Source organism: Moschus berezovskii, chromosome 6 (genome assembly GCF_049115385.1).
Source record: "Moschus berezovskii isolate FMDL1 chromosome 6, NW_MosBer_1.0, whole genome shotgun sequence".
Lineage (NCBI taxonomy): Eukaryota > Metazoa > Chordata > Mammalia > Artiodactyla > Moschidae > Moschus > Moschus berezovskii.
The window spans coordinates 118,137,745-118,162,616 of record NC_142465.1 but is presented as its reverse complement, the minus strand read 5'-3'; the positions used below and the strand labels follow the sequence as shown (position 1 = coordinate 118,162,616).

The following is a 24,872-nucleotide window of genomic DNA, read 5'->3' as shown; positions in this document are numbered from 1 at the left end:
GCCCAGGAACTGCAGCTGGGAGTGCACGTTCCACAACTGCTCCAGGCCCTCGTGCCCTGGAGCCCTCACACGGCAACTATACGGTAGCCCCTGCTCTCAGCAGCTAGAGAAAAGCCTGCGCAGCGACAAAGACCCATCACAAAATAAATAAGCATATGAATAATATTTATATATTTTTGGATTTCAGTGGTGTGTGGCAGGAGTAAATAAATGAGTAAAGTTATTTTTTTTAATTGTGGTAAAATAGACATAACATAGTTCTTCTGACTACAGGGCCCCAGGAAGTGCTGGCCTGCTGGAGCGGGCTTCTGGAGCAGGTGGTTGTGGGCCTGGATCCAGTGTTTGCTTGCTAGTAGGCAGGTCTACTTCCTCACAGCTGGGATCTTAGTTTCCCTAACCAGGGATTGAACCCCGGGCCCCTGCAGAGGAAGCGCCGAATCCTAACCACTGAACTACCAGGGAAGTCCAGTAATACATCTTAATGGGCCAGTGGGCAGCTCCCTCCTCCTTGTTCTCTTAGAGTTTTTTTAATCAGTTTGTCAAATTCTACAAAGAAAAAAAAAAAAACTATTGGGATGTTTGGCAAGAAATGACATCTTTACTACAGGGAGCCTTCCAATTAATGAACACAGTATAGTTCCATTTATTTTGATCTTTTAAAATGTTTTTCAAAAGAGTTTTAGATTTTCCTATGTAAAAACCTTACAATCATTTATAAGATTTGTTCCTCAGACTTCCTATTTTTGGTGCTGTTGTAAATGTTATTTTTTTAAAGTTCATTTTCTATGTCTGATATATAAAAATGTGAATGATTATGCCTATTGAAATAGAATCCCGGGGCTTCCCTGGTAGCTCAGATGGTAAAGAATTCGCCTGCAGTGTGGGAGACCTGAGTCCGATCCCTGGGTTGGGAAGATCCCCTGGAGAAGGGAACAGCTACCCATTCCAGTATTCTGGCCTGGAGAACTCCATGGACAGAGGAGCCTGGCGGGCTGCAGTCAGTTGGGTTGCAGAGAGTCAGACACGACTGAGCAACTTTCACTTTCACTTTTCATAGAATCCAGATTTATTGCCACTTTCTCTTATTATAATACCTTCATCGTGAATTCCTTGTATACCTATATGTACAGTCATGTCATTTGTGAATAATGACAGTTACATTTCTCCCTGCCCTGTTGTTATACCTTTTACCAGTTTTAACTTGCTTAACTGCACTGACTTGCACCTCCAGTACAAGGCTAAACAGAGAGCAACAGAGGCATTCTTGTCTGATTCTTAATCGTCCAGAAAACGTTTCATGGTTTCGCTGTGAAGTATGATGCTTGCAGAGGACTTGGGAGGCGAACCCTTTGTGTCTTCCTAGCAGTGTGTTGGAAGGAGGAGGAATGAACTATTGTTTGCAAACAGTTTAAGACAGGGTTCAATGCCCTGTGTCACCTGCTCTCCTAGTCTGTGGTCCTTTAAATGCCGGACACATCCCCAGAGACCTTTTGCACCCCGTGGGGGTGTTAAAGTGGTACCATGTCACCTCATGGTAACCGCTATAGAGTCTCATGTCCCCTGTTTCCCCTCTGACCGCCGGGGGCCAAGTTCTCTGAAAAGTGGAGATGATGACCTCAGGCAGTGTAGGCTACACCTCACCTCCCAGCTCTGGTTGGCCCTTAGTTCTAACAGTGTCTGAACCCAAATTGTTGCTCAGGAAAAAAAATCCCAGCCACACGCTCAAGACCACTCATTACCCGGAAACAAGCCCGTTCTAGGACATAACACTTGACGTTTTGCTCTGTTGTCTTATTGAGCAGAGTGGGGACTTTATTTGGATCGTATACAAAAGAGTAATTAGGGACTTCCCCGGCTGGATGGTATCACCGACTCTGTGGACATGAGTTTGAGTGAACTCAGCCAGTTGGTGATGGATAGGGAGGCCTGGCATGCTGTGATTCATGGGGTCGCGGAGAGTCGGACACGACTGAGCGACTGAACTGAACCGAACTGGTTGTCCGGGGGTTAAGATTCACCTTCCAAGGTGCAGGTTCCATTCGTGGTGAGGGGGCTAAAATCCCACCTGCCTTGTGGCCAAAAAACCAAAACATAAAACAGAAACAATATTGTAACAAATTCAGTAAAAGACTTTAAAAATAATCACCATCAAAAAATAAAATTTAAAAAAAAGTAAACAGGAGGCGAGGGGAGTAAGGGGAAGTCTTAGACTGTCCCAGATACTCTCTGAGCGCGTTTTACATGTTACCAAACGCTGTCTTCTACTATTGCAGAATTTTATAGAAACTGACAGTGAGGGCAATGGCATCCTTCGACGACGGGACATGAAGAACGCGCTGTACGGTTTTGACGTCCCCCTCACGCCGAGAGAATTCGAAAAGCTCTGGATGAGGTGAGTGGCATCTGAAGACTGTCTGTTCCTTCCCTACTGCCAAATTCAGCACCGGCCTTGCATCACACCTCGGGGGTCAGGCAGGGCCAGGAATATTTTCCTCTGGTTGTATCTACCCTGTTCACCCCTGAAAGCAGCCGTGGCCAACAGGCCAGCCTTTCGGAACACAGGAACCAGGTCAACACTTGTCACCAACACTGGACGTGAGGGTTTTGCGTTTCCAAGGAACCGCGCATTTGAGCGCATCCTTTCACTCTTTCAGAGAACGAAGTCACTCCCCAAAGACTTCTCTCTAATACAACTAGCTCCGCGGACAGATCTGCAGTGGGTTAAGGGAAACACAGTCTCTCCATTGCCCAGAGATGGAAATCGATGCTACACAAGTGTTTTATAGATTAGCAATTTGTTGGAAGAAAATAACCAAACTTTTGGCAACTTGGAATAGTTTCCCGAGGGTGTCTTAAACTGAAACTAGGACCTAGTATTGGCTGCATTTTTCAAAATGTACTTTAGACTACCCCCGTTACAACGTTCCCTGGGTAGATGTCTAAGTTTCGAGGTGCACTCACCACGTGGTCCATTTCCAAGTTCCAGAGCCATCTTTGAATTGCTTCCTCCTTCATTATATGTTAGTCGCCACTGGCATCCCCCAGGGTTGTACCCCAATATTGCAGGTCCTCTCAGGAGCCAGCTCAACAGAGCAGTTCATGCAGTTTTTTTTGGAGCATTTCATCTGTTTAAAGTGGAAAGCTATACTGTTGGCCAAGTTTAGAATTAGGTGGGCTGTTTTGTGTCTAATTTAGAAAAGCATCGTGAAGTTCTTGCTGCTCCTGCTGCTGCTAAGTCGCTTCAGTTGTGTCCGACTCTGTGCGACCCCATAGATGGCAGCCCACCAGGCTCCTCTGTCCCTGAGGTTCTGCAGGCAAGAATATTGGAGCGGGTTGCCATTTCCTTCTCCAATGCGTGCAAGTGAAAAGTGAGAGGGAAGTCTCTCAGTCGTGTCCGACTCTTCGCGACCCCATGGACCGCAGCCCACCAGGCTCCTCCGCCCATGGTATTTTCCGGGCAAGAGTCCTGGGGTGGGGCGTCAACGCCTTCTCCCGTGAAGTTCTTACAAAACCCTTATTTCTCTTCTAGATCAGTTCCGACCCAGGGTGAGTTTGGTCTCCCTGCCCGTTTTCCCTTTTAACAGACTGAGTGAGCGGGTCCACCTGAGGACTCAAAGGACGGGGTCGCAGCGGGCAGACGCGTGGGGCTCTCACCATGTAGACAGTCCTGTGTGTGTCATTCTGACATTTAGGGAGCTGGTGGTGGGCGCAAGCATTCCGCCCAACACCGGGTGAGCGTTGCCTGTTAAAGTGCCAGAGGAGGGGCAGGCCCAGCAGACAGGGAGCTGAAACGGTGCTGTGGGCGTGGCGGAGTGACGCGGAAATGGCTCCTAGGGTCTAGATGCGGCAGGCGGATGGGCGAGGGGCTCTCCAAGCGGTTCCTGGGCTCCAGGCTGAGGAAGGAAAAGCGAGGCTGGTCGCCCGGCACAGTCCTCGCTTTCGGGCAGTGCTAACGGGACATCTGGAACAACGCAGTCTGAGTGGCTGCGATGTGGGTCAAGTCCTGCTTCAGGAAGATGAGTCAGGAGGCCGTGCAGAGGAGGGGTTGATGGGTGTGGGGCATGAGGGGACGGCTGTCGCCATCAGGGAGTGGTGGGATGAGCCCCCAGGCTGGGTGCCAGCCTTAGGGATGAGGGGTGTGAGAGTCAGCTGTCCCTGGGGTTCCCTGTGGAAGGAGGGCACGCCTAGCCCTCTTCCTGATGGGAGGCAGAGCGGGCTCCCCTGTTCGTAGGAGGGAGACTCTCACCATTACTTTTGGCTGCAGCTTCTTTATCCAGGTGTCCGTGTGTCACCACTCTTCTGTAAATGCTCAGTGTCTACCCTGTGCTGCACACTGAGAGGCGGACTCCGCCCACCTCTGTGTCGCTGGCTGTTCATGGTGCATGGGGAGTGGCTGAGAGCTCTGCAGCCACATGGTCCTGACCCCTGCCTCCACCCCTCCACAGCAGTGCGGCTGCTATCAAGTTACTCAGCTTCTCTGTGCCTTGCTGTGCTCTGCTAAGTCACCTCCAGAGGTCAGGGTCAGGGTCAGCTGCAATAACAAACAAGGCGACATCCCAGGGGCTTGCCCCGGTAAGGACGTCACAGTTCAGTGCAGGTGGTGGAGAACACTGCCCACAATCATTCGGGGACCAGGAGCCTGGCCCCCATCCCCTGAGCTTACGTGTCTGCCAGCAGAGAAGGGGAACGGGCACAGAGGACCATCTGGTCAGCTTTGTAAGGGCCAGGCCTGGAAACGGGGCTGTCACTTTGCCCAGACTCTGTGGACCAGAATCCTGCATGTGGCTGCACCCCGGCCAGGGAGGCAGGGAGAAACAGTCTGGACGTGTGTCCAGGAAAGAGGAGCAGAGGTGGGGAGCCCACGATGGCGTCTCCACATGCGGAGTCGCCGCCAGGGTGGGTGGGAAGAGGGGCGATGGAGACAGAGGGAGCCCCTTGAGTGTGTCCACAGTGTCCCGGCAGGAAGGCAGAAAAGGGAGAGACTGATTACAAAGGTGTCAGATGGATCAGAAGTCTGAAAGGGACTGCGGGATTACCCAGAGGCCAGGAGGCTGCTGCCCGCCACCCAGGGCTGGAAGAGCAAGGAGGGGGTTACCCAGAGACAAGGGGCTGCTCCCCACCAGGGACTGGAGGGCCAAGGGGAGACAGGGTATTTCCTGGAGACCAGAAAGTGGCCTCCACCTCCCAATGCCTCTTGGAATCTGCTGGAATCTCAGTCGCTGGGCTGAGCAGGAGCTCCTAGGAACAGCCCGGCCCTGCCCTCTCCCCACCTCCAACAGACACAGCTCCCCGGGAGCAGAGGGGGTAGCTGGGAAGATGAGCAGAAGGACAGACACGGGGTTGAGAGCCACCAGATGAATGTCCAGCCAAGTGGCAAAGGGGGTGCCACATCCCAGGACTGCGGGGTCACCTGTGGGTCCCACACATCAGCTGAACCACATTGTGAAGGGAAGGACAAGGTGGGGACTCTGTCCTGAAGGCCAAGTGTTTAGTAGGGACAGATTGAGGCACAAGTTTCCATGTTCTGGAAAGATCACCCTGGCCACAGGGTGGAGGCCGAATCGCCAGAGAGGTGAAGGAGGCACAGAGGTGAATTTGGGGCTGTCTTGGGGTTCTAAATGAGAGGATAGGGTAAACTTCCCTGGGTGGCGGCCTGGAGGACTGGGAAGGAAGTGATAGGTGTAAGAGAGTTAGGAAGTGACAGTTAGCCTTTGGCAGCCTAGAAAGGGGCTTCCCTGGTGGCTCAGCAGTAAAGAACCCACCTACAAGGCAGGAAACTATGGTTTGATCCCTGGGTTGGGAAGATCCCCTGGAGAAAGAAATGGCAACCCATTCCAGTATTCTTGCCTGGAGGGCTGCAGTGCACCGGATCGCTAAGAGTTGGACACGGCTTAGTGACTAAGCAGCAGCAGCAGCTGGAAAGAGAGGCTGAGTGATGAGATAAGATGCTCCTTGGACTTGTCTGATGAGCCTGGGCAAAAATCAGGAGGCTACCCTGACGTGGCTGAGTGGCCCACACTAAGGGCTGTGCTCTGAGCAGGGCTGTGCCCGGTCCCCTGGAGCCCAGGGTGAGCTGTGTGACCTTAGGCCGGTGACTCACCTTCTCTGCGCTTCAGCCAGCTATCCCACGGCATGGCCGTGTGACCAGACAGTATAATGAGGGCACTGGGCAATGATAAGCATAAACATTAGTAGCAAAAAATCATACAGATTTGAAATTACTGTCTGATAGGAATATTAATGCACACTCATTTTAGAAGACTCGGAAAATCCAGTAAAGCATCAGTCAGTTCAGTCGCTCAGTCGTGACCAACTCTTGGAAACCTCACAGACTGCAGCACGCCAGACCTTCCTGTCCCTCACCAACTCCCAGAGTTTACTCAAACTCATGTCCATTGAGTTAGTGATGCCATTCAACCATCTCATCCTCTGTCGTCTCTTTCTCCTCCTGCCTTCAATCTTTCCCAGCATCAAGGTCTTTTCCAGTGAGTTGGTTCTTTGCATCAGGTGGCCAAAGTATTGGAGTTTCAGCTTCAGCATCAGTCCTTCCAATGAATATTCAGGACTGATCTCCTTTAGGATGGACTGCTTGGATCTCCTTGCAGTCCAAGGGACTCTCAAGAGCCTTCTCTAACACCACAGTTCAAAAGCATCAATTCTTCAGTGCTCAGCCTTCTTTATGGTCCAACTCTCACATCCATACATGAGCACTGGAAAAACTATAGCCTTGACTAGACAGACCTTTGTCAGCAAAGGAACATCTCTGCTTTTTAATATGCTGTCTAGGTTGGTCATAGCTTTTCTTCCAAGGAGCAAGCATCTTTGAATTTCAAAAAAGCTTAAGGAAGAAGAAAAGACAACAACAAGAAAGCAGCTGCACCCCACTCAGCAGACATGACGAACTCGGGAGTGTGGCTTTTCATCCATTTCCTGGGCATTTTTGTGGCCTCGGGTAACCGTCCTCACCCTCCTCCGCCCCCCCCACCCCCGCACTGGCCTGCTCCTCTCTGACAGTTCAGTGTTTACTGACACGACTCACCCTGGTCTCCTCCCTCCAAGTCCCCACCTGCCTGCTGCACAAAGTAGGAGGTGTGGCCTGGCAAGGGGGTGGCCAGCACTGGGCTGCCCAGAGCCCCCCTGCCACTGAGCCTCCGGCAGCTGCTCATACAAGGGAGGGGCATGCTTCCACCCAGTGTGAGTGACGGGGACCCCAGGCAAGGCGGGAGCAGCTGGGGCCAATGTGACACACTCTGCCAGCCCCTGGGGTCTACTGGTGAGAATAAGAAAGCCCACCCCCAAAACTGGGTAGCCGGAAGTGATCAGGAAAATAACATTCAGCTCTTTCGAAAACATAGAATTAGAAAACATGGAGAATATGGACAAAATAATTGTCACCATCCGTCGCTCACTCAGCACTTCAACGAAGCACCTGCACTCTATTAGAGCTTTGAGTCATCCAGAGGGTCTCATTTACACTGCGGAAGTAAATTAATGCATTAACACCCAGATCTCAGTGACTTGGCACATGGATGTTTTGGTTCTGATTCACCCGAAGTCTAGCATGTCTAGCAGCTCTTCTGGACACTTCTCTTACAACTGGTGATTTGAGATCTGGCTTCCAGAGGTGGCTTCCTTCCTCAGCAGGGTACCCAGGGGTCTGCAGAGTGCAGCAGGCCAGCGCAGAGTGACTCACCGCTGCCCCTAGTCCATGGCCCAGGGATGGGTGAGCTGTGGCCTCCACTGACCTCTCGCGGTGGACAGAGTGGGGGCAGGTGCGTGTTAAACGAGCCTGGCTCACTGAGGTTTAAAGATACACTGACCTCAAACCTGGAGGAGGCCCTTGTGAAAGGAAACCTCCTAAGTGAAGCCGCTAGGATCTTTCAGCCCAAGATTTCAGGAGCAACATGTTTGGTCTCAGAGAGACAGCTGAGAATAAGTTACAGGATGAATGTGCATTCACTTATTCCTTCATCTGAGGCGATCTCAAGCAGGAATTTCCTGAAACTTTTGAGATTGCAGGCCCGGTGCCAGATTTGGGGGTTTCAGAGATGAAGGCAGCCCCTTGCCCACGACTCAGCCGGGAAGACAGCATCCGCGTGCTGGGAGGGAGAAGCCGGGCAGCCTGGGCTGTGGGTGTTCCGGGAGGGACCCTCAGTGGTGCGATGCCTGACCCTAACCCCCAAATAAGCAGTCATTAGCCAGAGCGGGGAGAGGGCGTCCCAGCTAGCGGAGAGGCCCAGAGTTGGGGGGTGGGAGTGGAGGCCCCCAGAAGGGGGAGGATGCTGCCTGTGTCAGCAGAGCCTGAGGGGACAGGGAGCCCCAGGACCAGGGCTCTGGGGGACATGCCTTTCTGGGGCGCTCAGCGTTCTGAGCCCCACTAGTAGCCTAGTTTCCTTGGGTAGATTTCTGCTATTTTGGACCTGAAACCAACTTTGCCAAGAAACTTTGAAGTCAGTGTGTTATAAAAACACACAGATGACTCAAGCAGGACAGCCAGCAGCATGGGAAATTTGAGTATAGATGCCTGTCGTGTACAGCCAGCTGGTCACGCAGACCTGGTAGAATGTTCTAGAGATGATGCCCAATTTATGCACATTTCTTGTTTGGGTAGATACAGTGTACATTAGCATTCCGGTATGAAAAGCAAAGACTATTACAGAATCCCTGTGTCCTGTACATCAGCTCACATGAACACGTGTGACTCACGTGAAGCTGGGTCATCTCCGTTAGCCCGGCCACAGCCATGTCTGGAGACAACCTGCCAGGTGCCGTGCTGGACTGGAGAGCCCCGGGACGGGAAAGGATTTGGAAAGGCTGCAGGAACAGTTTAGGAAAGGGAGGACTGGGATTTCCCTGGTGGTCCAGGGTTTAAGACCCCGCCTTTCAATATAGGGAGTGCAGTTCCATCCCTGATGGGGGAACTAAGATCCCACATGCCACAGAGTGTGGCCAAAAATTTAAAATAAATAAATAAAACTTGTTTAAAAAGAAAGAAAAAAAAGAGAAGGTTGAATGGGACGTGCTGAGGGTAGGGGTTGCGTTAGAAGAGCTGGACACGAAGAGGGGCTCAGTTCAGCGAGGACTAACCCAGCAGGCCCCTCGCCCCTCCCGAAGGGTGTTCTGGCAGCTGACATCCTCTGGAACCAGGAACACTGGGCAGTCCTGGAAGGACTGGGTCTCCCTTCTCTGGTGTGGCTGCCTCCGATGTCAGACGGCCACTTACTGGGGCGCATAGGGGCCAGACTATGGCCCTGGGCGGGGTGGGGGCAGATGGTACCAGGTCTGTGGCTCCCCCAGGCCTGGGTGAGAGTGCCCAGCGGGCACCAACCCTCGGGCAGCTGGATGCTTCGCGCTGTGTGGGGCAGCTCTCTGAGCAGTCACGGTGCCCTCCCCACAGATGTTCCCCAAGAGAACCCACATGTCCAAGCTGCCCAGGGACCACGCCTCCCTCTGCTGCTGGCCTGAGTCGTCAGTGGGGCTCGCACCAGATGCTCTGAATCTGGGGTCAGTGGTGTCGGAAGGTTCTGCTGTCATTTATGTAAGAATCAAGCGCTAAACTGAGCGCGAAAGAGTAAGACTTTCTCAGCCCAGCGATCGATGTGAACGTATTCACACCGTGTGTACAACCGAACGGCCATGTGTGCAATGGACAGGCAGTAATCTGATTATGTCATAAATTAGTGGCCACCGCCACATGCAAATGTGAGTTTTTAATGGGCCCTCTGTTTTATATGCACGTTTTCCCTGGCGCATCTGTTGCCGAACCATTTTAAAATTCAGCCTTTATAACCAAGTTGATTTTTTGAATGTGGCACGAGGGTATATAGTGAAGGGCGGGGTTGTGTGAGCTGAATTAACTCTCTTATTATCCACACGCATAACAATATTTCAGCTGCAGTTGTGCAGTCTGGCCTTCCGTTCCTTGGAGATGCGGAGAGAGTGTGTGTGATCTTTGTCAATGGAGTAATTAAGAAGTGTCTTTTCATTCAGTCCAAGTGTCACGATGTAGAGTTTGTGTCTGGGAATCCCGCAAGTGTTGACTGCGGGGACGGCAGGCCTTCCTTAGGGACATGCATGCTTCATGTTCACTCGCTCAGCGACCAGGTATTGATAAGGAAGCCTTTGCAGGGTGGGTTGCTGGGAGCTGTGAGTTTGCCCGTCAAGATAAAACAAGGCCCGTTTCTCCTCAAGAAGCTTTCCATCGAGCTGGGAGGGGAGAAACGGACTGGAGCAGGGGACGCAGTGGCAGGACGTGCTTGAGCCTTTGGGTGGCCCTGGTCCCAGTTCTCCATGCACACCTGCCCCTGGTCCTCATCACGGCCTGGGGACCCAGGGGAGGCGGAGAGGTCCCAGACGGTGCCCCGCCAGCCAGGGCTTCCTGTCGGAGGGGTCATTGTACACCTTCTCCCAGGAGCCCTCCCCCCGGGGTGGGGGTCCCTTGGGGAGCTTTCTCCCAGGGGTGTCTTTCTAGAGCGAGTCGCAGCTGCATCTGGTGGCACGAGGCTGGCAGAGGTGTGACGCAGCTCAGGGCGGGACCACAGCCCAGGGATCGCCCTTGGAGCTTGAGGAGCGGCAGCCCCTCCCCCTCCCAGGTTTGCTGATGGAGAACTAGACCCTCCCTTTGCAGCTCCCTCAGCACCAGCAGTAGGGGGAGCCGTTTGCTAGAAGCACCAGCCCTTCCTGCCACCTGGAATAGAAAGCCAGGTACAGTGGTGTGGCTTCCCAGGGCATGCTAGTGGAAAAGATCCGCCTGTCAATGCAAGAGATGTGTGTTCAATCCCTGGGTTGGGAAGATCCTCTGGAGTAAGAAATGGCAACCCACTCCAGTATTCTTGCCTGGGGAATCTCATGGACAGAGGAGCCTGACAGGTTGCAGTCCACGGAGTCTTAAAGGGTCTGACATAACTGAGTGAACATGCAAACACAAGCCCCGGGAATCAGAGGCGCCCACGGACCTCCTCTGGTGGGTGGATCACTTCGTTCTATTTTAGAAATTTCACTGAATAAAGGTAGAATGGTATTTTGGGAGGGTCGCAAGCCCTAAGGCTGTACTAATAACAGGTGCCACTATGCCAGAGCCTTTGATAGTGTGGATCACAACAAACTGGAAAATTCTGAAAGAGATGGGAATACCAGACCACCTGACCTGACTCCTGAGAAACCTGTATGCAGATCAAGAGGCAACAGTTAGAACTGGACATGGAACAACGGACTGGTTCCAAATTGGGAAAGGAGTACATCAAGGCTGTATATTGTCACCCTGCTTATTTAACCTATAGGCAGAGTAAGTACATCATGTGAAATGCCAGGCTGGATGAAGGACAAGCTGGAATCAAGATTGCTGGGAGAAATATCAATACACTCAAATATGCAGATGACACCATCCATCCTTATGGCAGAAATTGAAGAAGAACTAAAGAGCCTCTTGATGAAAGTGAAAGAGGCAAGTGAAAAAGCTGGCTTAAAACACAACATTCAGAAAACTAAGATCATGACATCTGGTCCCATCACTTCATGGCAACTAGATGGGGAAACAGTGGAAACAGTGATAGACTTTATTTTCTTGGGCTCCAAAATCACTGCAGATCATACTGCAGCCTTGAAATTAAAAGATGCTTACTCCTTGGAAGAAAAGTTATGACCAACCTAGACAGCATATTAAAAAGCAAAGACATTACTTTGGTAATGGACTAGGTCCATCTAGTCAAAGCTATGGTTTTTCCAGTAGTCATGTATGGATGTGAGAGTTGGACTATAAAGAAAGCTGAGCTCTGAAGAATTGATGCTTTTGAACTGTGGTGCTGGAGAAGACTCCCGAGAGTCCCTTGGACTTCGAGGAGATCCAACCAGTCCATCCTAAAGAAAATCAGTCCTGAATATTCATTGGAAGGACTGATGCTGAAGCTGAAACTCCAATACTTTGGCCACCTGATGTGAAGAGCTGACACCTTGGAAAAGACCCTGATGCTGGGAGAGATTGAAGGCGGGAAGAAAAGGGGACAACAGAGGATGAGATGGTTGGATGGCATCACTGACTCAACGGACATGAGTTTGAGCGAACTCTGGGAGTTGGTGATGGATGGGGAAGCCTGGCGTGCTGCAGTCTATGCAGTCGCGAAGAGTCGGACACGATTGAGCGACTGAACTGAAGTGAGAAAGGTCTGGAAGTTTCCCCCAAACCCTCAGTAACGGTGCCAGCAGTCAGGCACTGATCCCCCGCAGGTTGTGAGAACCACCCCACCACCGCCCCATGCTCACAGGTGCAGGCCGGGAAACCAAGCGCAGACAGTGGGGAGGCGGTGATGGGAGGACCTTGCTGGGGTCAGACCTCACCACCCGCCTGCCTCATAGTCACAGGAGGGGACACTCTTCACCTTCTGGGACAGAGTCCCTGATGAAAACAGGCCTGGGTGCTGGGGAGGAGGTGTAGGTGGGGTCTGCAGGTCTGCGGGTGCAGAGGAGGGAGTGGACAGGGGCCCTTGGGCTAGCAGCCACCTTGGGGGCTTCTCACCCCGCACCCTCCACCTACCACCGCTCCACTGGAGAGATGAGAAAGTCAGGTAGATAAATCCATTATCCTCGTCATCACTCAGTTGAAAGGGTCACAGAGGACCCAGGGAGCACGCGATTCTGCAGTCCTGTGGTGTCGGGTGGGCTGAGCGCAGAGAGGGGCCCTGCCTCCCATAGGCGAGCCAGCCGCGTTGACGCTCCGTCTGACAAAGCCCTGAACAGCAGCCGCTGGAGCGTTGTGCCCCAGATGTCATGTAAATATTTGGTCCTCAAAACACTGAGTTCATCTGGGGAAAAAATCACCTTGACAAAACGCTGTTTTTACCAGTTAGAGAAGAGGACCAAGATCTTCTGCGAGAATAAATGCTTTTCTTTTCTTTAAAGAAAATTGAAAACTTGCCTTAAAACTTTCTATTGAAGTAATTCTTTCTATTCTATTTGAATAATGTTGGGGAGATAAAAACCCTCCATTATGCTTTTTTCTTAAAAAAATGAATTATAATTCAGAAAAATCCCAATAATAGAAACTGGCATAAAAGGTACGCAGCGTAATTCTTATCTTGTTTTCCTTCCCAGCCTCTCTCATTGGGTGTGTGTAATTGGCATCTCTTCAAAGAGGAAATGGGAAGCTGGAATCAAGGGGTGTCCGTTTCTTTGAGTATTAAGACTGAATATGCTTTTTTTTTTTTTGTCCGATTTTTCTTGTGAACCTTAGCATAGTTCTTCTTTTGTGGAGGCGCTCAATAAAAGACCTTTGAATGAGCAGAAGGGTTCATGTTAATTTCCCGTGGTCACAGTTGTGTTTCTACCGAAAGCTAGTGGGTGAATCTGGCTGCTCTCTTGGGGTGGACCGAGACCGCCTCGTATGAGGTGATCCTCCTGTTGACTGGAGCAGTGGGTTTCGATGGAATGTTGATGAGCATATGGGTGGCCTGGTGATCTTGTTTAAAAACAGATTCAGTTCAGGCCTGGGTGAAGTCCTGGCCTCCAGCACGTCTGACTCCCTCAGGGAGGCCATTGCTGTAGGAACCTAGGGTGTGAGGGACCAGGCAGATGGAGTGTAGCTGGGATTAAAGCCCTGAGCACGCCCCCTCGACGGCTACAGCTGAGTTTTGTTTCTTTTCCTTTAAAGGTATGACAGCGAAGGAAGAGGACACATCACTTACCAAGAATTTTTGCAGAAACTGGGGATTAACTACTCAGCAGATATTCACCGGCCCTACGCAGAGGAGTACTTTAACTTCATGGGTCATTTCACGAAGCCTCAGCAGGTGCAAGAAGAGCTGAAGGAGCTGCAGCAGAGCACGGAGAAGGCCATGCCAGCCAGGTGAGTCGGTGGGCACCCGCCGGGGCCTGGTGTCTGTCCCACACTGACCCTGTTGTTCTGAAGCTGTCCCTCCCAGTGCTGGCAGTGCTGCCGTGAGATCATCACACTCGCTCACTGCTGTGGATTCTAGTGTGTGTGCGTGCTCAGTCGTGTCCGGCTCTTCTGCGACCCCATGGACGGAGGCCACCAGGCTCCTCCGTCCATGGAATTTCCCAGGCAAGAATACTGGAGTGGGTTTCCATTTCCTTCTCCAGGGGATCTTCCCAACCCAAGGATGAACCAGCGTCTCCTGTCCTTACAGATAAATTCTTTACAATTGAGCCACCTACAAAGCCCCTGTAGATTCTAGAAACTGGTGTTAAGTCACAGAGCCGTGGAAACAGTGACAGACTATTTTCTTAGGCTCCAAAATCACTTTGGACAGTGACTGCAGCCAGGAAAGTAAAAGATGCTTGCTCCTTGAAAGAAAAACTATGACAAACCTAGACAGTGTATTGAAAAGCAGATATCGCTTTGACAACAAAGGTCCGTATAGTCAAAGCTATAGTGTTTCCAGTAATCGTGTATGGACGTAAGAATTGGACCCTAAGGAAGACTGAGCACTGAAGAATTGATGCTTTTGAACTGTGGTGCTGGACAAGATTTTTGAGAGTCCCTTGGACTGCAAGATCAAACCAGTCGATTCTAAAGGCAATCAATGAATGATGCTGAAGTTGAAGCTCCAATACTTTGGCCACTTGATTCAAAGAGCCAACTCGTTGGAAAAGACCCTGAATGCTGGAAAAGACTGAAGGCAGAAGAAAAAGGGACTACAGAGAATGAGACGGATGGCATCAACGACTCAACAGACACAAGCCTGAGCAAACTCCAGGAGCTGGTGATGGACAGGGGAGCCTGTTGTGCTGCAGGCCATGGGGTCGCAAAGAGTCGGACACGACTGAGCGGCTGAGCAGCAGCAACGCAGAGCCATGATGGAGTTAAAGAGCTACACTCCTGCCCAGCCCCACCCAGGCCACTCTCAGGGCACTCATGGTTTACAGGGCTCCCTTGAGAGCTGAAGCTGTTAGGTCCTGACCAACACACACACCCGGCCCCTCCTCTGGGCAACTAGAATGCAGGTCCCAGGAGGACACGCCTGTCTCTCCTTGGTTCAGAGCAGTGCTCGGCACCCAGCAGACACTCAGTGAGGAGCTGTCCAGTGGGTGCCTGAAAGGACACATTCTTGAACTCAGCAGTTCAACCTTGGAGTGTTTGTCCCAGAGAAATAATTCCGAGGAGGTCAGCAGGTACAAGGTATGACTTGCAGTGTGTCTTCAACAATGGCAATGAAAGTGGACACCTGTCCATCCCAGATGGATCCCCTGGCTTGGAGAGAACATGGCTTCAAGGAATATGGGGTGGCGTGTGCCAGTTATAGCCATCATCATGGAGACTGTGGGATGCTTGTGATGGAAGATTGGTGGGCAATGAAATTTTAAACAGTCTGTGTACCCTGATGGTAACTACATCAAACATATGTGCCTGCCCAGGAGGACCAGAAGATGCTGTGATGAAGGTATCATGTTGTATTTGGATGGTGGGACTGCGCACGGTTCTTTTCAAAGTTTGAAACTAGTCACTAAGGCCATATTTAAAATTTTTTAAAGAATGGATAAAGAAAATGTGACAATGGAATATTATTCAGCCTTAAAAAAGAATGAAATCTTGCCAGTTGTGATATAATGGATGGATCTTGAGGGCACTACGCTAGGTGAAATAGATCAGACAAAGAAAGACAAAAACATTATGGTCTCATGCATATGTGGAATCTTAAAATGACAGCAACAAGAGCAAGCTCGTAGATCCAGAAAACAGATTGTCTGTTGCCAGAGGAGGGGGTGGGGAATGTCAGAGAGGGTGAAGGGGTCCAAAAGCACAGCTCACAGTTATGATAGGATCAGTCCTGGGGATGTGAGCACAGGAAATTGACTGTAGTTAGTAGTACTGTGCCAATTATTTGAAAGTCGCCAAGAGTAAATCTGAAAAAGTTCTCATTCTGTGGATGGTGATGAACAGTTTCTAGACTTATCTTGGTGACCATGTCACCGTGTATACAGATGTCAAGTCATTATGTTGTACACCTGAAACTGACACGATGTTATATGTTAATTATGCATCGATAAAAAATTAAGCCAGGAGAATGTTGCCGCATTTGACGTGACTATAAAGTGAAATGGGACAGACGCTCCACCTCAGTCCCGGTCCTGGGCAGCTCCACGGCGCTCTCATCTGTGTGTCTGTCCGTCTCCCATCTGTCACTTCAGCTCTATCTGCACCATCTCTGAAGGAGTGAATGAGCTAAAGCATCCCCCGGAGGAGAGAAGCCCTCCAAGGACACAGAGACGAGGTGCGATGGCTGAATGGGGTTTAAGAGAAAGGAGTGCTGAATGCACCCCTGAATTATGTCCAAGTTGCTAAGTTATAAAACCCGGAGGCAGAGAATTGAGTTGGTGAAATGTCAAGTAAAAGTATGCGCAAGATTGGTATAAATCACATATGCCATAAAACGAATGAAAAAGTGGAATTTATCTTTCCCAGACAGGGCTGGCCTCATTACCCACGTGTGTGCCCGCTTCCCTTCCCTCCTGCCACTTGCGAGTAATGAGGCTTGGAGAGGAACCGTGCGTCCTTGGCGATGCCCAGCCACTTTCCTTCCCGCTCCCGTTTACTGGCGCGTGTGGATCCATGGCTGGGAGCGCTCTGAGCCAGTGGACGAGGCCTCCTTATGTTTTCACAGCACCAAGCTCGGCAAACCGACGCACACTCAGCCAGTGCCCTGCCACAGTCACGCTCTCCTAACCAAGAACACAAGCCCGGTTCATAAAAATTCACGACCGGCCCCTGTTTTCTCCAAGACGTCACACTGTGAGGTTGTCAAGTCACTTTGCTCTTCAGGTCAGCCCGCTTTTCAATTTCAGTGTCAGTGGGTCTTCCAGAAAACCCTTTGGGATGCAACGTTTCCCAGACTTTCAACCTCCTCGTTTATACGGAACCCTGCTAAGATTCACAAACAGGAATCGTGCTTATCAAAGGGACTGGAATTTCACGTTTGCTTCTTAAATTTAAGTGAATTGATTTTGTTTCAAGTGGCCTGAATACATTTTTAAGACTCAGAAGGGTCCTTTCTCAAGCCTGTATTTACTTTCCAGGCCTTGCTCTTTTGGGGCCCGAGTCTGGAGTTGAGGATTCAGGGTCAGGGCAGCATCAGTAAAGCAGCCACAGAAGCACAGCTGGCTGTTCTGAAACATGACCTGAGAGGCACAGGAGCAAAACCGGAGGGTCACCCAGGGTTCTTCCCACCGTGCAGGCCTGGCCGCGGGGCGGGGGGCTCTGTGGCCGTCCGCGGGCCCTGGCCCCACCCTTGTGGGGCTCCCATCGCGCGTCCAGACCAGGGCCCAGATGCTGCGCCGGCTGCCACGGGTCCTGCTGGGCAGCTGGCCGGACCCCAGCGCCGGACCCTCACTCACTCTGTGCAGACTTACTCTGCGAGGGAGGCGATTATTGCCTGGAAACCAGTCCAAGAAAGGCGCAACGCCTCAATTCTCTAAAAATAGGTATCTCCAAAAAAGTCCTGATTTTTTTTATACCTTCATTTGCTTCCCTTTTTGAAGGATTAATTGGAATGTAATAGTTATGATGAGGAGTCGCCAGTTTGTAACGGGGGACTGATTTCAGAGTACACCTGTGCGGGAATCCAGGCAGTCACCTCTCTCGAGATGCATCCCCGGACAGTTAGCGCAGCTCATTTGTGTCAGCTTCTTGGAGGCACACATCGGCCAGCTCGGAACCGGGGGCCAGCAGGGGAAGGGAGACGGTGACCTGCACGGCCTCAGCGCCCCGCCTCCCCCACCCCGATATACTCTCAGACTTTCCTCTCCTGATTTCTGACTTTTCTGTTGCTATGGATAGTTTTTTTCCCAGGCACACTCAAGGGACCTATTTGCGGGTATGTATCCACAAAGGAGAAGGCAAAAGGAGAAAAGAGTGGCAGAGGATGAGCTGGTTAGATAGCATCACCAACTCAACGGACAGTTTTCTCAATGGAGAAAATGCCAAGAGATAGCAGAGGACAGGGAAGCCTGGCATGCTGGGGTCATAAAGAGTCGGACACAACCTAGTGTCTGAGAAAGGAATAATCCACAATACGCATCGCAGGTGGTAGACAATTACCAGCGAAGATTTCAAGTTTGGAGTTTCTGGCTTCTTCTTTTCCCCAATTAAGAACCTCACAGCCGAGCTGGAGTCAGATAGGCACAGTGTTCAGTGTGGTAGGAAGAGCTTTCTGGAGACCTGGGTAAGCCGAAGTTATAGAATAGACTCCATGCCCTGTAGGTCCGGAGCGAGACTATTCATTCTCAAAGATGTCCACATGTTTTTATTCCCTTCCCAATAATTTCTGTTAAGTCTGGGAAGAATTTTCCTGAAAGACTGAATCAGAAGCTTGAACACATTTCCAAGGGAATCAGCCCTCGAACTAAAGCAGGAGCTACAGCTAGACTTTGTCCCTGTGTCCCTGCGAGGGACAGCTGGTCAGCCCGGAATCCACATGGGCGGACACTGTCCCCTTCCTATAAAGTGGGATGACAGTTACCCGCCTCCCTTGTCAAGAAGAATGAACGGGAGATGGTACATGAAGGCAGCACAGGTCCTGGCTTGCCATATGATGCATACAAATGATGGCTGCTTTTCTTCACGACAAAGGACCTGACAGCAAACAAGAGGTCCTTGGACCCCTGCCCCCTCAACGCTCACCAGCAGGACCCAGGCTCTTCGCTGTCCTTGGTCCCACTGCTGCTTCAGGGCCTTGGTGCTGGCTATTCCTGGGCCCAGAGAGGTCTGCTGGGGGCTAAATCCCACTGAGTCCTTCAGCTGCCATCTCTCAAGCTCTGCCTTCCCAGTGAGGCCCACCTGCACCCACTGCTGGGGGCTGCAGCCCAGCCCCCTGTGGACACTCTGAGCCCTGCTCCCCAGGGCTCAGCCATCCCACTGGCCCATCGTGCAGGGCGTTGGAGTCTTCTGTTTATCGTCGGCCTTGCCCCACCTGGAATGGAAATTCTGCTAGGGTGGCTGCTCTGACGCCTCGAGCAGTACCTGGCACATGACAGGCACCCACCAAGGCTTCGTCAGGGAGAATGGAGGTGTATTTCCTATGCCTGTGATATCACTGTATTTTTAAATGCTTTGTTCCGTTTTTAAAGTACTCATTCTAGTAAAAAGCCAAGGTTGTAATTTTTCTAACATAGTTTTGCTGATAATAATAATAATAAAGTGATAATGATGATTTTTTTTTCCAGAGTACCTTTCAATATATGTATTGCACCAAAGCTGCAAAGCATCTTCAAGATTAGCTGGTAGATGAATCATCAGATCATCGCCTTAGAATGATCGTGGAGCTCTTGCTCCAAAGAAATGATTGGTTTTCCCTGCTGGAGTGTGTGTGTCTCAAATGTATTCTCTTTCAGGGATAAACTTAAGGACCATGATCAAGATATCAGCAAAGCACTCGCCAAACTAGATAAATCCAAAACTGGCTACATATCCTTGTGTAGGCTGCAGAAGCTGCTGCAGGAATGTGGCTGTTCTCTGAAGGAAGAGGAGCTGATTGATCTTCTAAACAGGTTTCCTTTGAGCAAGTTAACTATGGTTCTCACAGCGCTGAAAATCAGGCTGGTCATGTCGCTTTCATGAATTTTCCCTTTTCTGTCCACTCAAACAGCCTTTCGGCATTGAAGTAACCCCCATGCCACCAAAAATTGAGTTTCAACCTGTGTTCAGAAGTAAAACTATGATGTTGTACTCCCAGAACATTTATCAGCTGATGTGACTCAATTGAAAAAAAAAGAGAACGAGCCTTCTAATAATCCTCTGGTCGGGCTCTGTTCTAATGGGTTTGAGTCAACCCAAAACAAAAAGAAAGCAACTTGACAAACACATAATTTTCCTGCAGGTGTGTCCAGCAGCACAATCATCATTTTTTCACATTATTTTTCTTTCACCCATGTTATTCATACACTTGGGCAGGAGTCAAGTCATCCTGCAAGGATTATTAAAAACAGCAGCCCTCTGCCCTGATGTCCCCCACCCCCACCTTCTCCTCTGTAGAGTCAGTAACTTCCAATGCTTTAAACGCCTATTTTTGGTACTCAAGTTAATAGTCATAAGTGACAAACTTAAATAGCTACTTATTGATTTTTCACTTTTAAGGCAGTGTCTATCGGCTTCCTATCAGGAAAATGTGGGTTTAACTTTTTTTCACCAACCCCCTCACCGCCCCCCCACCTCCCCCCCACATTGGAAACCCACGCACATTTACCTCCATGGGCTCCCTATGTTGCCATGTCACAGCTTGCTGTAGTTCAGTGTTCAGGGTTTATATTACTGTGACGAAATGATCACTTTTCTTTTCCTATGTAAGCATTTTGTTTTCCCTGGAGGTAATCATTATTTTTTCTGTTTGCTTACTTTCTATGTGCTTCTTATCATTAATTAAACCCCAGTTCACTCCCATTTGTGAAATCTCTCTCTAGTGTGTTCAGACACCTCAGCTAATCTGTCAGCTTCATCTTCTGGGATGTCCTTTTTCATGTTCCTCAGCTCTCAGAAGTTTTCTTGATTTCTTTCATTAAGGAGCTCCTCTCCTGTTTGTTTCTTTCTGAGCCTCCTGCTGTTATTGACTAGTGAGCCACTTAAAGTGTCTCCCAGTATTTTAAACCTTTTCTGTCCTCCATCTCTTCTCTTTTTGCTCCACCTTCTGGGAGGTTTTCTCAGTTTTAGTTTGCAACCCTTCTTTTGAGATTTTTATCCCTGCTAATCATACTGTTCGTATTTTTAATTACCAGCGCATGTTTTTAATTCTCAGAATATTCCTCTTCTTTAGCACCCTGTTCTTGTTTCATGGATATACTAGTTCATTCCTCTGAAACTATTGACAATAGAGTTTTAAAGTTTTCTTCACTTGAGAAATGTTGCTTCTCTCCTCAGTGTTGCTTTTTCCTCCCATCTTCCATGTTAGACATTTTCCTCAAAAATATGCCCCTAATAAGAGTGAGATGCTAAGAAGCAGATTAAAGTTCTGCACAGATAGGTAGAGCTAGTCAACTTTGGTTGAACTACTTTGGCAGGGTAATCTGGCAGGTGGTTTCCTTGGAAGACTCCCAATGTCAGAATCTTTAAAACTTTTCTTTTGGGCTCATCAGATTTCCCAAGGACTAAGGTTGCCAGGTAAGACATAAAATGCTATGTTAAATGTAAATTTCAGATAAACAGTTTTTTTTTTTAAGTGTATGTTCCATGCAATATTTGGTATACATTTATACTAAAGTTATTTTTGTTAATCTGAAACCCAGCTTGCTGGGCCCCTCCCTCAGGCTCTCTGACAGCCTGGGCCCTGGGAGTCTGCATTCCTAACAAGGTCCCGGGTGACGCTGAAGAGCACCCTGAGAACCACTGTTTGACGCCTTTTAAAACCTCCTTCTTCTGTCACTTTAGGAGGAAGAGAACTAGTTATGTGCTTTGGGGCCCCTTGAATTGCAAGCCTTATCCTCTTGTAATTTTGAATCAAAATAACTCATTTGAATGCCCCTCCTCAAACTGCTTCCACATGCAGTTTCTAACCTGCCACGTTCCATAGCTGTGCAGGCTGGCAGTTCTGTGACTGCGCACCTGGATCTCACGTTCCTCTCTTTGTGAGGCGAGGACATTAGCATTCCCTCTCTTCCCACTAAAAAATGTGAGCAGTTGCTCTAGAATTTGCAGCCCAAGTGAACAACTAGCCTAAGTCCCATGTCAAGGAACACGTTACTACTTCACGGGAGGTGCAGCACCTTATTGCAGAGTAAGTGTCCCCAAGTCCTGTCTCCTGTTCCTTATAACAGGGGTCCTCAACCCCAGAGCCACAGTCTGGTACTGGTTCACGGCCTGTTAGGAACCAAATCTCGCAGCAGGAGTTGAGCAGCGGGCAAGCTAGCAAAGCTTCACCTGTCATTCCACATCACTCACGTTCCCTCCTGAACCATCCCCACCCCCGTCATCAGTGGAGAAATTGTCTTCCACAAAACGGGCCCCTGGTGCCAAAAAGGTTAGGGACCTCTGCCCTATAACATTGCTCTTATCCACCTCACCTGTCCATTTGCTGTAATCACCCAATACATTGTTATTGTAACGTGGAGCAAACAGTGGTTTATTAGACCAACTAAGAATAAGAAAGATAAAAGACAATATTATTTTTAGAATATTCCTTTATTTATCTGGCTGTGCTGGGTCCTTGTGGTCCTTGGGATCTCCTATCTTCGTTTCGACGCTGGAGCTTTAGTTGCCGCACGTGGGATCTAGTTCCCTGACCAGGGGTTGAACCTGGGCTTAGGGCGTTGGGAGCATGCAGTCTCAGCCCCTGGACAGCCTGGAAGCCCCTCAAAGATATCACTTTACCTTCCTTTGTGCATTTTCTCACGCTCTTTCTTCCTTTAGGCGGATCCGTGTTTCTGGCTCTTTGATTTTCTTTCTCTCAGAAGAATGTGTTTTAGCATTTTTGAAGGCCGTTGTGGCTGTGATGAATTCCCTCAGTGATTGTTTGTCAGAGAAGGTATTTATTTCTCCTCCACTTTTGAAAGATAAGTGTCACTGAATATAGTATTCTAGGTTGGTGATTTTTTTTCCTGTCAACACTAAATATTTCAGTCCACTATCTTCTTACTTGCATGGTTTCTGATGAGAAACCCCACGTAATTCTTATCTTTGTTCTTCTATAAATAAATTTTCTGCCCTCTCTGCCTTCTATGAAGATCTTCTCTTTGTCTTTGATTTTCTACTGTTGCCCAAGTTACCACTTATGTGTTCCTACTAGCTTACAGCTCCAAAGGTTTTTCTTCTAGGAAATCAGATCTTGGCTGTAATTCTTTGTGTTCACCCATCTCTCCAGATTTGGAGATAATGTTTTGCCCTGTGACCTCCATTTTCTGATGGGACCAAGAAAGACCATTGGTTTTCAGTTTGTTCGGCTTCCTCCTTCTTGTAAGGATGAGAGTGACCCTTCCAAGTTCTTAGGCCTCGAGCTCCTCTACCCCCTTTCTGTCACCTTTTCTCTCCATGTCCCATCTTTTGTCAGTTACAATATTTTATTTTTACAAAAGCTAGTTAACTTTTACATGGCCTACAGCCACAACCAGGTCCTCTCTGCTTGATTCATAGGTTGATTATAAAACTCAAAGGCCATTAAACAGCATTTCATAATCATGACTATGTACATATTCATAATTCATAGTATTCAATGTCCCAGTAATGAATGAAAATTAACTTTCTTCTCAGTGGCTCTACCCCTGGGCCTCAATCATAGGCAAGCCTAGGGACACCGTGCATCTTTCTTAAGCCATTTGGGGAAAGGCTGTAAATGAATATGTACAGAGTCATAATTATGAAATGCTGTAAACTCTGCTGTAAACTACTCCCTAGAACAAAGAGAATAGGGCGATTTCTTTAACCATCACTGTTTTCTAAAGTGGGGTTCACTGTTTTCTGAGGTTCAGCATCGTCAGCCTTCAGCTCTCCCCAGCATCTGCCCTAACTTTCTGTTCCCTCCAATTTCCCTTGGGCTCCCTCCGCCCTGGAGCCTGGCTCCTTACCTCCTGTTTCCAGGTTACCACCAAGAGCCTCCTGGACTGTCCAGGGTTGGAGCCCCTGTTGCTTACGCCCACATCGTTTTATTTCTAAATTTGCATTCTTATTTTGCTGGAGTATTTCCTGGAGTAATTTCCTAAGAAAAGGTGGGGGGGGGGGACAGGAAAACCATTTTCTCAGTTCTTTGTCTGAAAATGTTTTTTGTTTTCCTTTGCACAGATTGTTAGCTTGCTGGAACATAGACTCCTAGAGAGCAAGTCATTTTGCCTTAAAATTTTAAAGGGTAGTGCTCTGTTGTCTGTTTGTATGGACATGTATGTATATGCATGTCCATGTAAGTGTGTGAGTGTGGATGTGTGTGTGTGTTTGCACAGAGAAAAGAAGGACCATTTCATCCTCAATGCCTGTATCCTCTTCTTCCTTAAATAGGGTCTCCTCTCACTAAATCTATTTCCAGCTGAACATGAATTCAAATACATTCAGTGAATGAATCACAAAAAATAGCACCAGATAAATAATCAACTAAATGACTACAAGAGACTCTTGTTAAAACGTAGTTAGGCTTGATACTTTCATAAACACCACAAGGGCTGTGGAATTTCTGTAGTCCACCTGTCAGTGGGGTGATCAACTTTTTTACGAGTTGAAACCTTAATAAAGATCCATTGCTCAGTTGCTTGTTTCTTCTCAAAGACCTCTTGATGATAAACATCTCTGTTATTTATAATTATATGTAGATTATTCTTTTCTAGATCCAAAATAGACTTTTCTAAATAATACTGAGATTAGCATATGCATTTGATTTTATTACTAAATTTTAATACCAAGTTGGCAATTTACCCTGCCGATGAAATGGAGCTGATTATCCTCTTCCTCGGCGTCTCGGCCGCGCGAGCCAGAGACGCGGGGCCCGTGGAAAGCAGCTCTGCAGCTGTGGTTGGAGAAACACGGCTCTTGGCTCCTTCTCTTTAGAAGCTGCTATTCCAGTCCCTGGAAACTTTCCTCTCCACTTCCCGGCATTCTGAGCTGTTCTTTGACACACGCTCCCTCTTGCGAAGGAACGCGTAGGGGTTAAGATGCCAATGATCCCCAGGGAATCTGTTACAGAAATGTGAACTTTGAGTGCCATCAGACTGTGTTTTGCATAATTTTACATCTTTCATAAATAAGCTCTATAGTCTCAGGAAAGCTGGATTTGCTGCTGCAGAGCCTTCTTTTAGAGTTAGAGGTGTTCTTCTGCATGTTGGAGTGGAGCACAGGAGCCTCTTTTTCTGCGTGGATGTCCTTGTTGAGACGCACACCCAGATGGACTTTCTTTTTAAAATATTTTTGTTTACTTATTTATCTGCCGTGTCGTGTCTGAGTTGGGCCATGTGAGCTCTTT

At 49.0% G+C, this 24,872-nt stretch overlaps 1 protein-coding gene across 1 annotated transcript in view; it reads left to right on the top strand.

Moving 5' to 3' along the window:
- EFCAB6 (EF-hand calcium binding domain 6) overlaps window positions 1-24,872 on the top strand; it is a 225,018-nt gene that overhangs the window by 153,883 nt on the left and 46,263 nt on the right. The window contains exons 20-22 of the mRNA XM_055396088.2: window positions 2,274-2,392; window positions 13,643-13,837; window positions 19,339-19,494. Coding sequence (XP_055252063.2) covers window positions 2,274-2,392; window positions 13,643-13,837; window positions 19,339-19,494 — 470 coding nt within the window. The remainder of the gene's footprint in view (window positions 1-2,273; window positions 2,393-13,642; window positions 13,838-19,338; window positions 19,495-24,872) is intronic.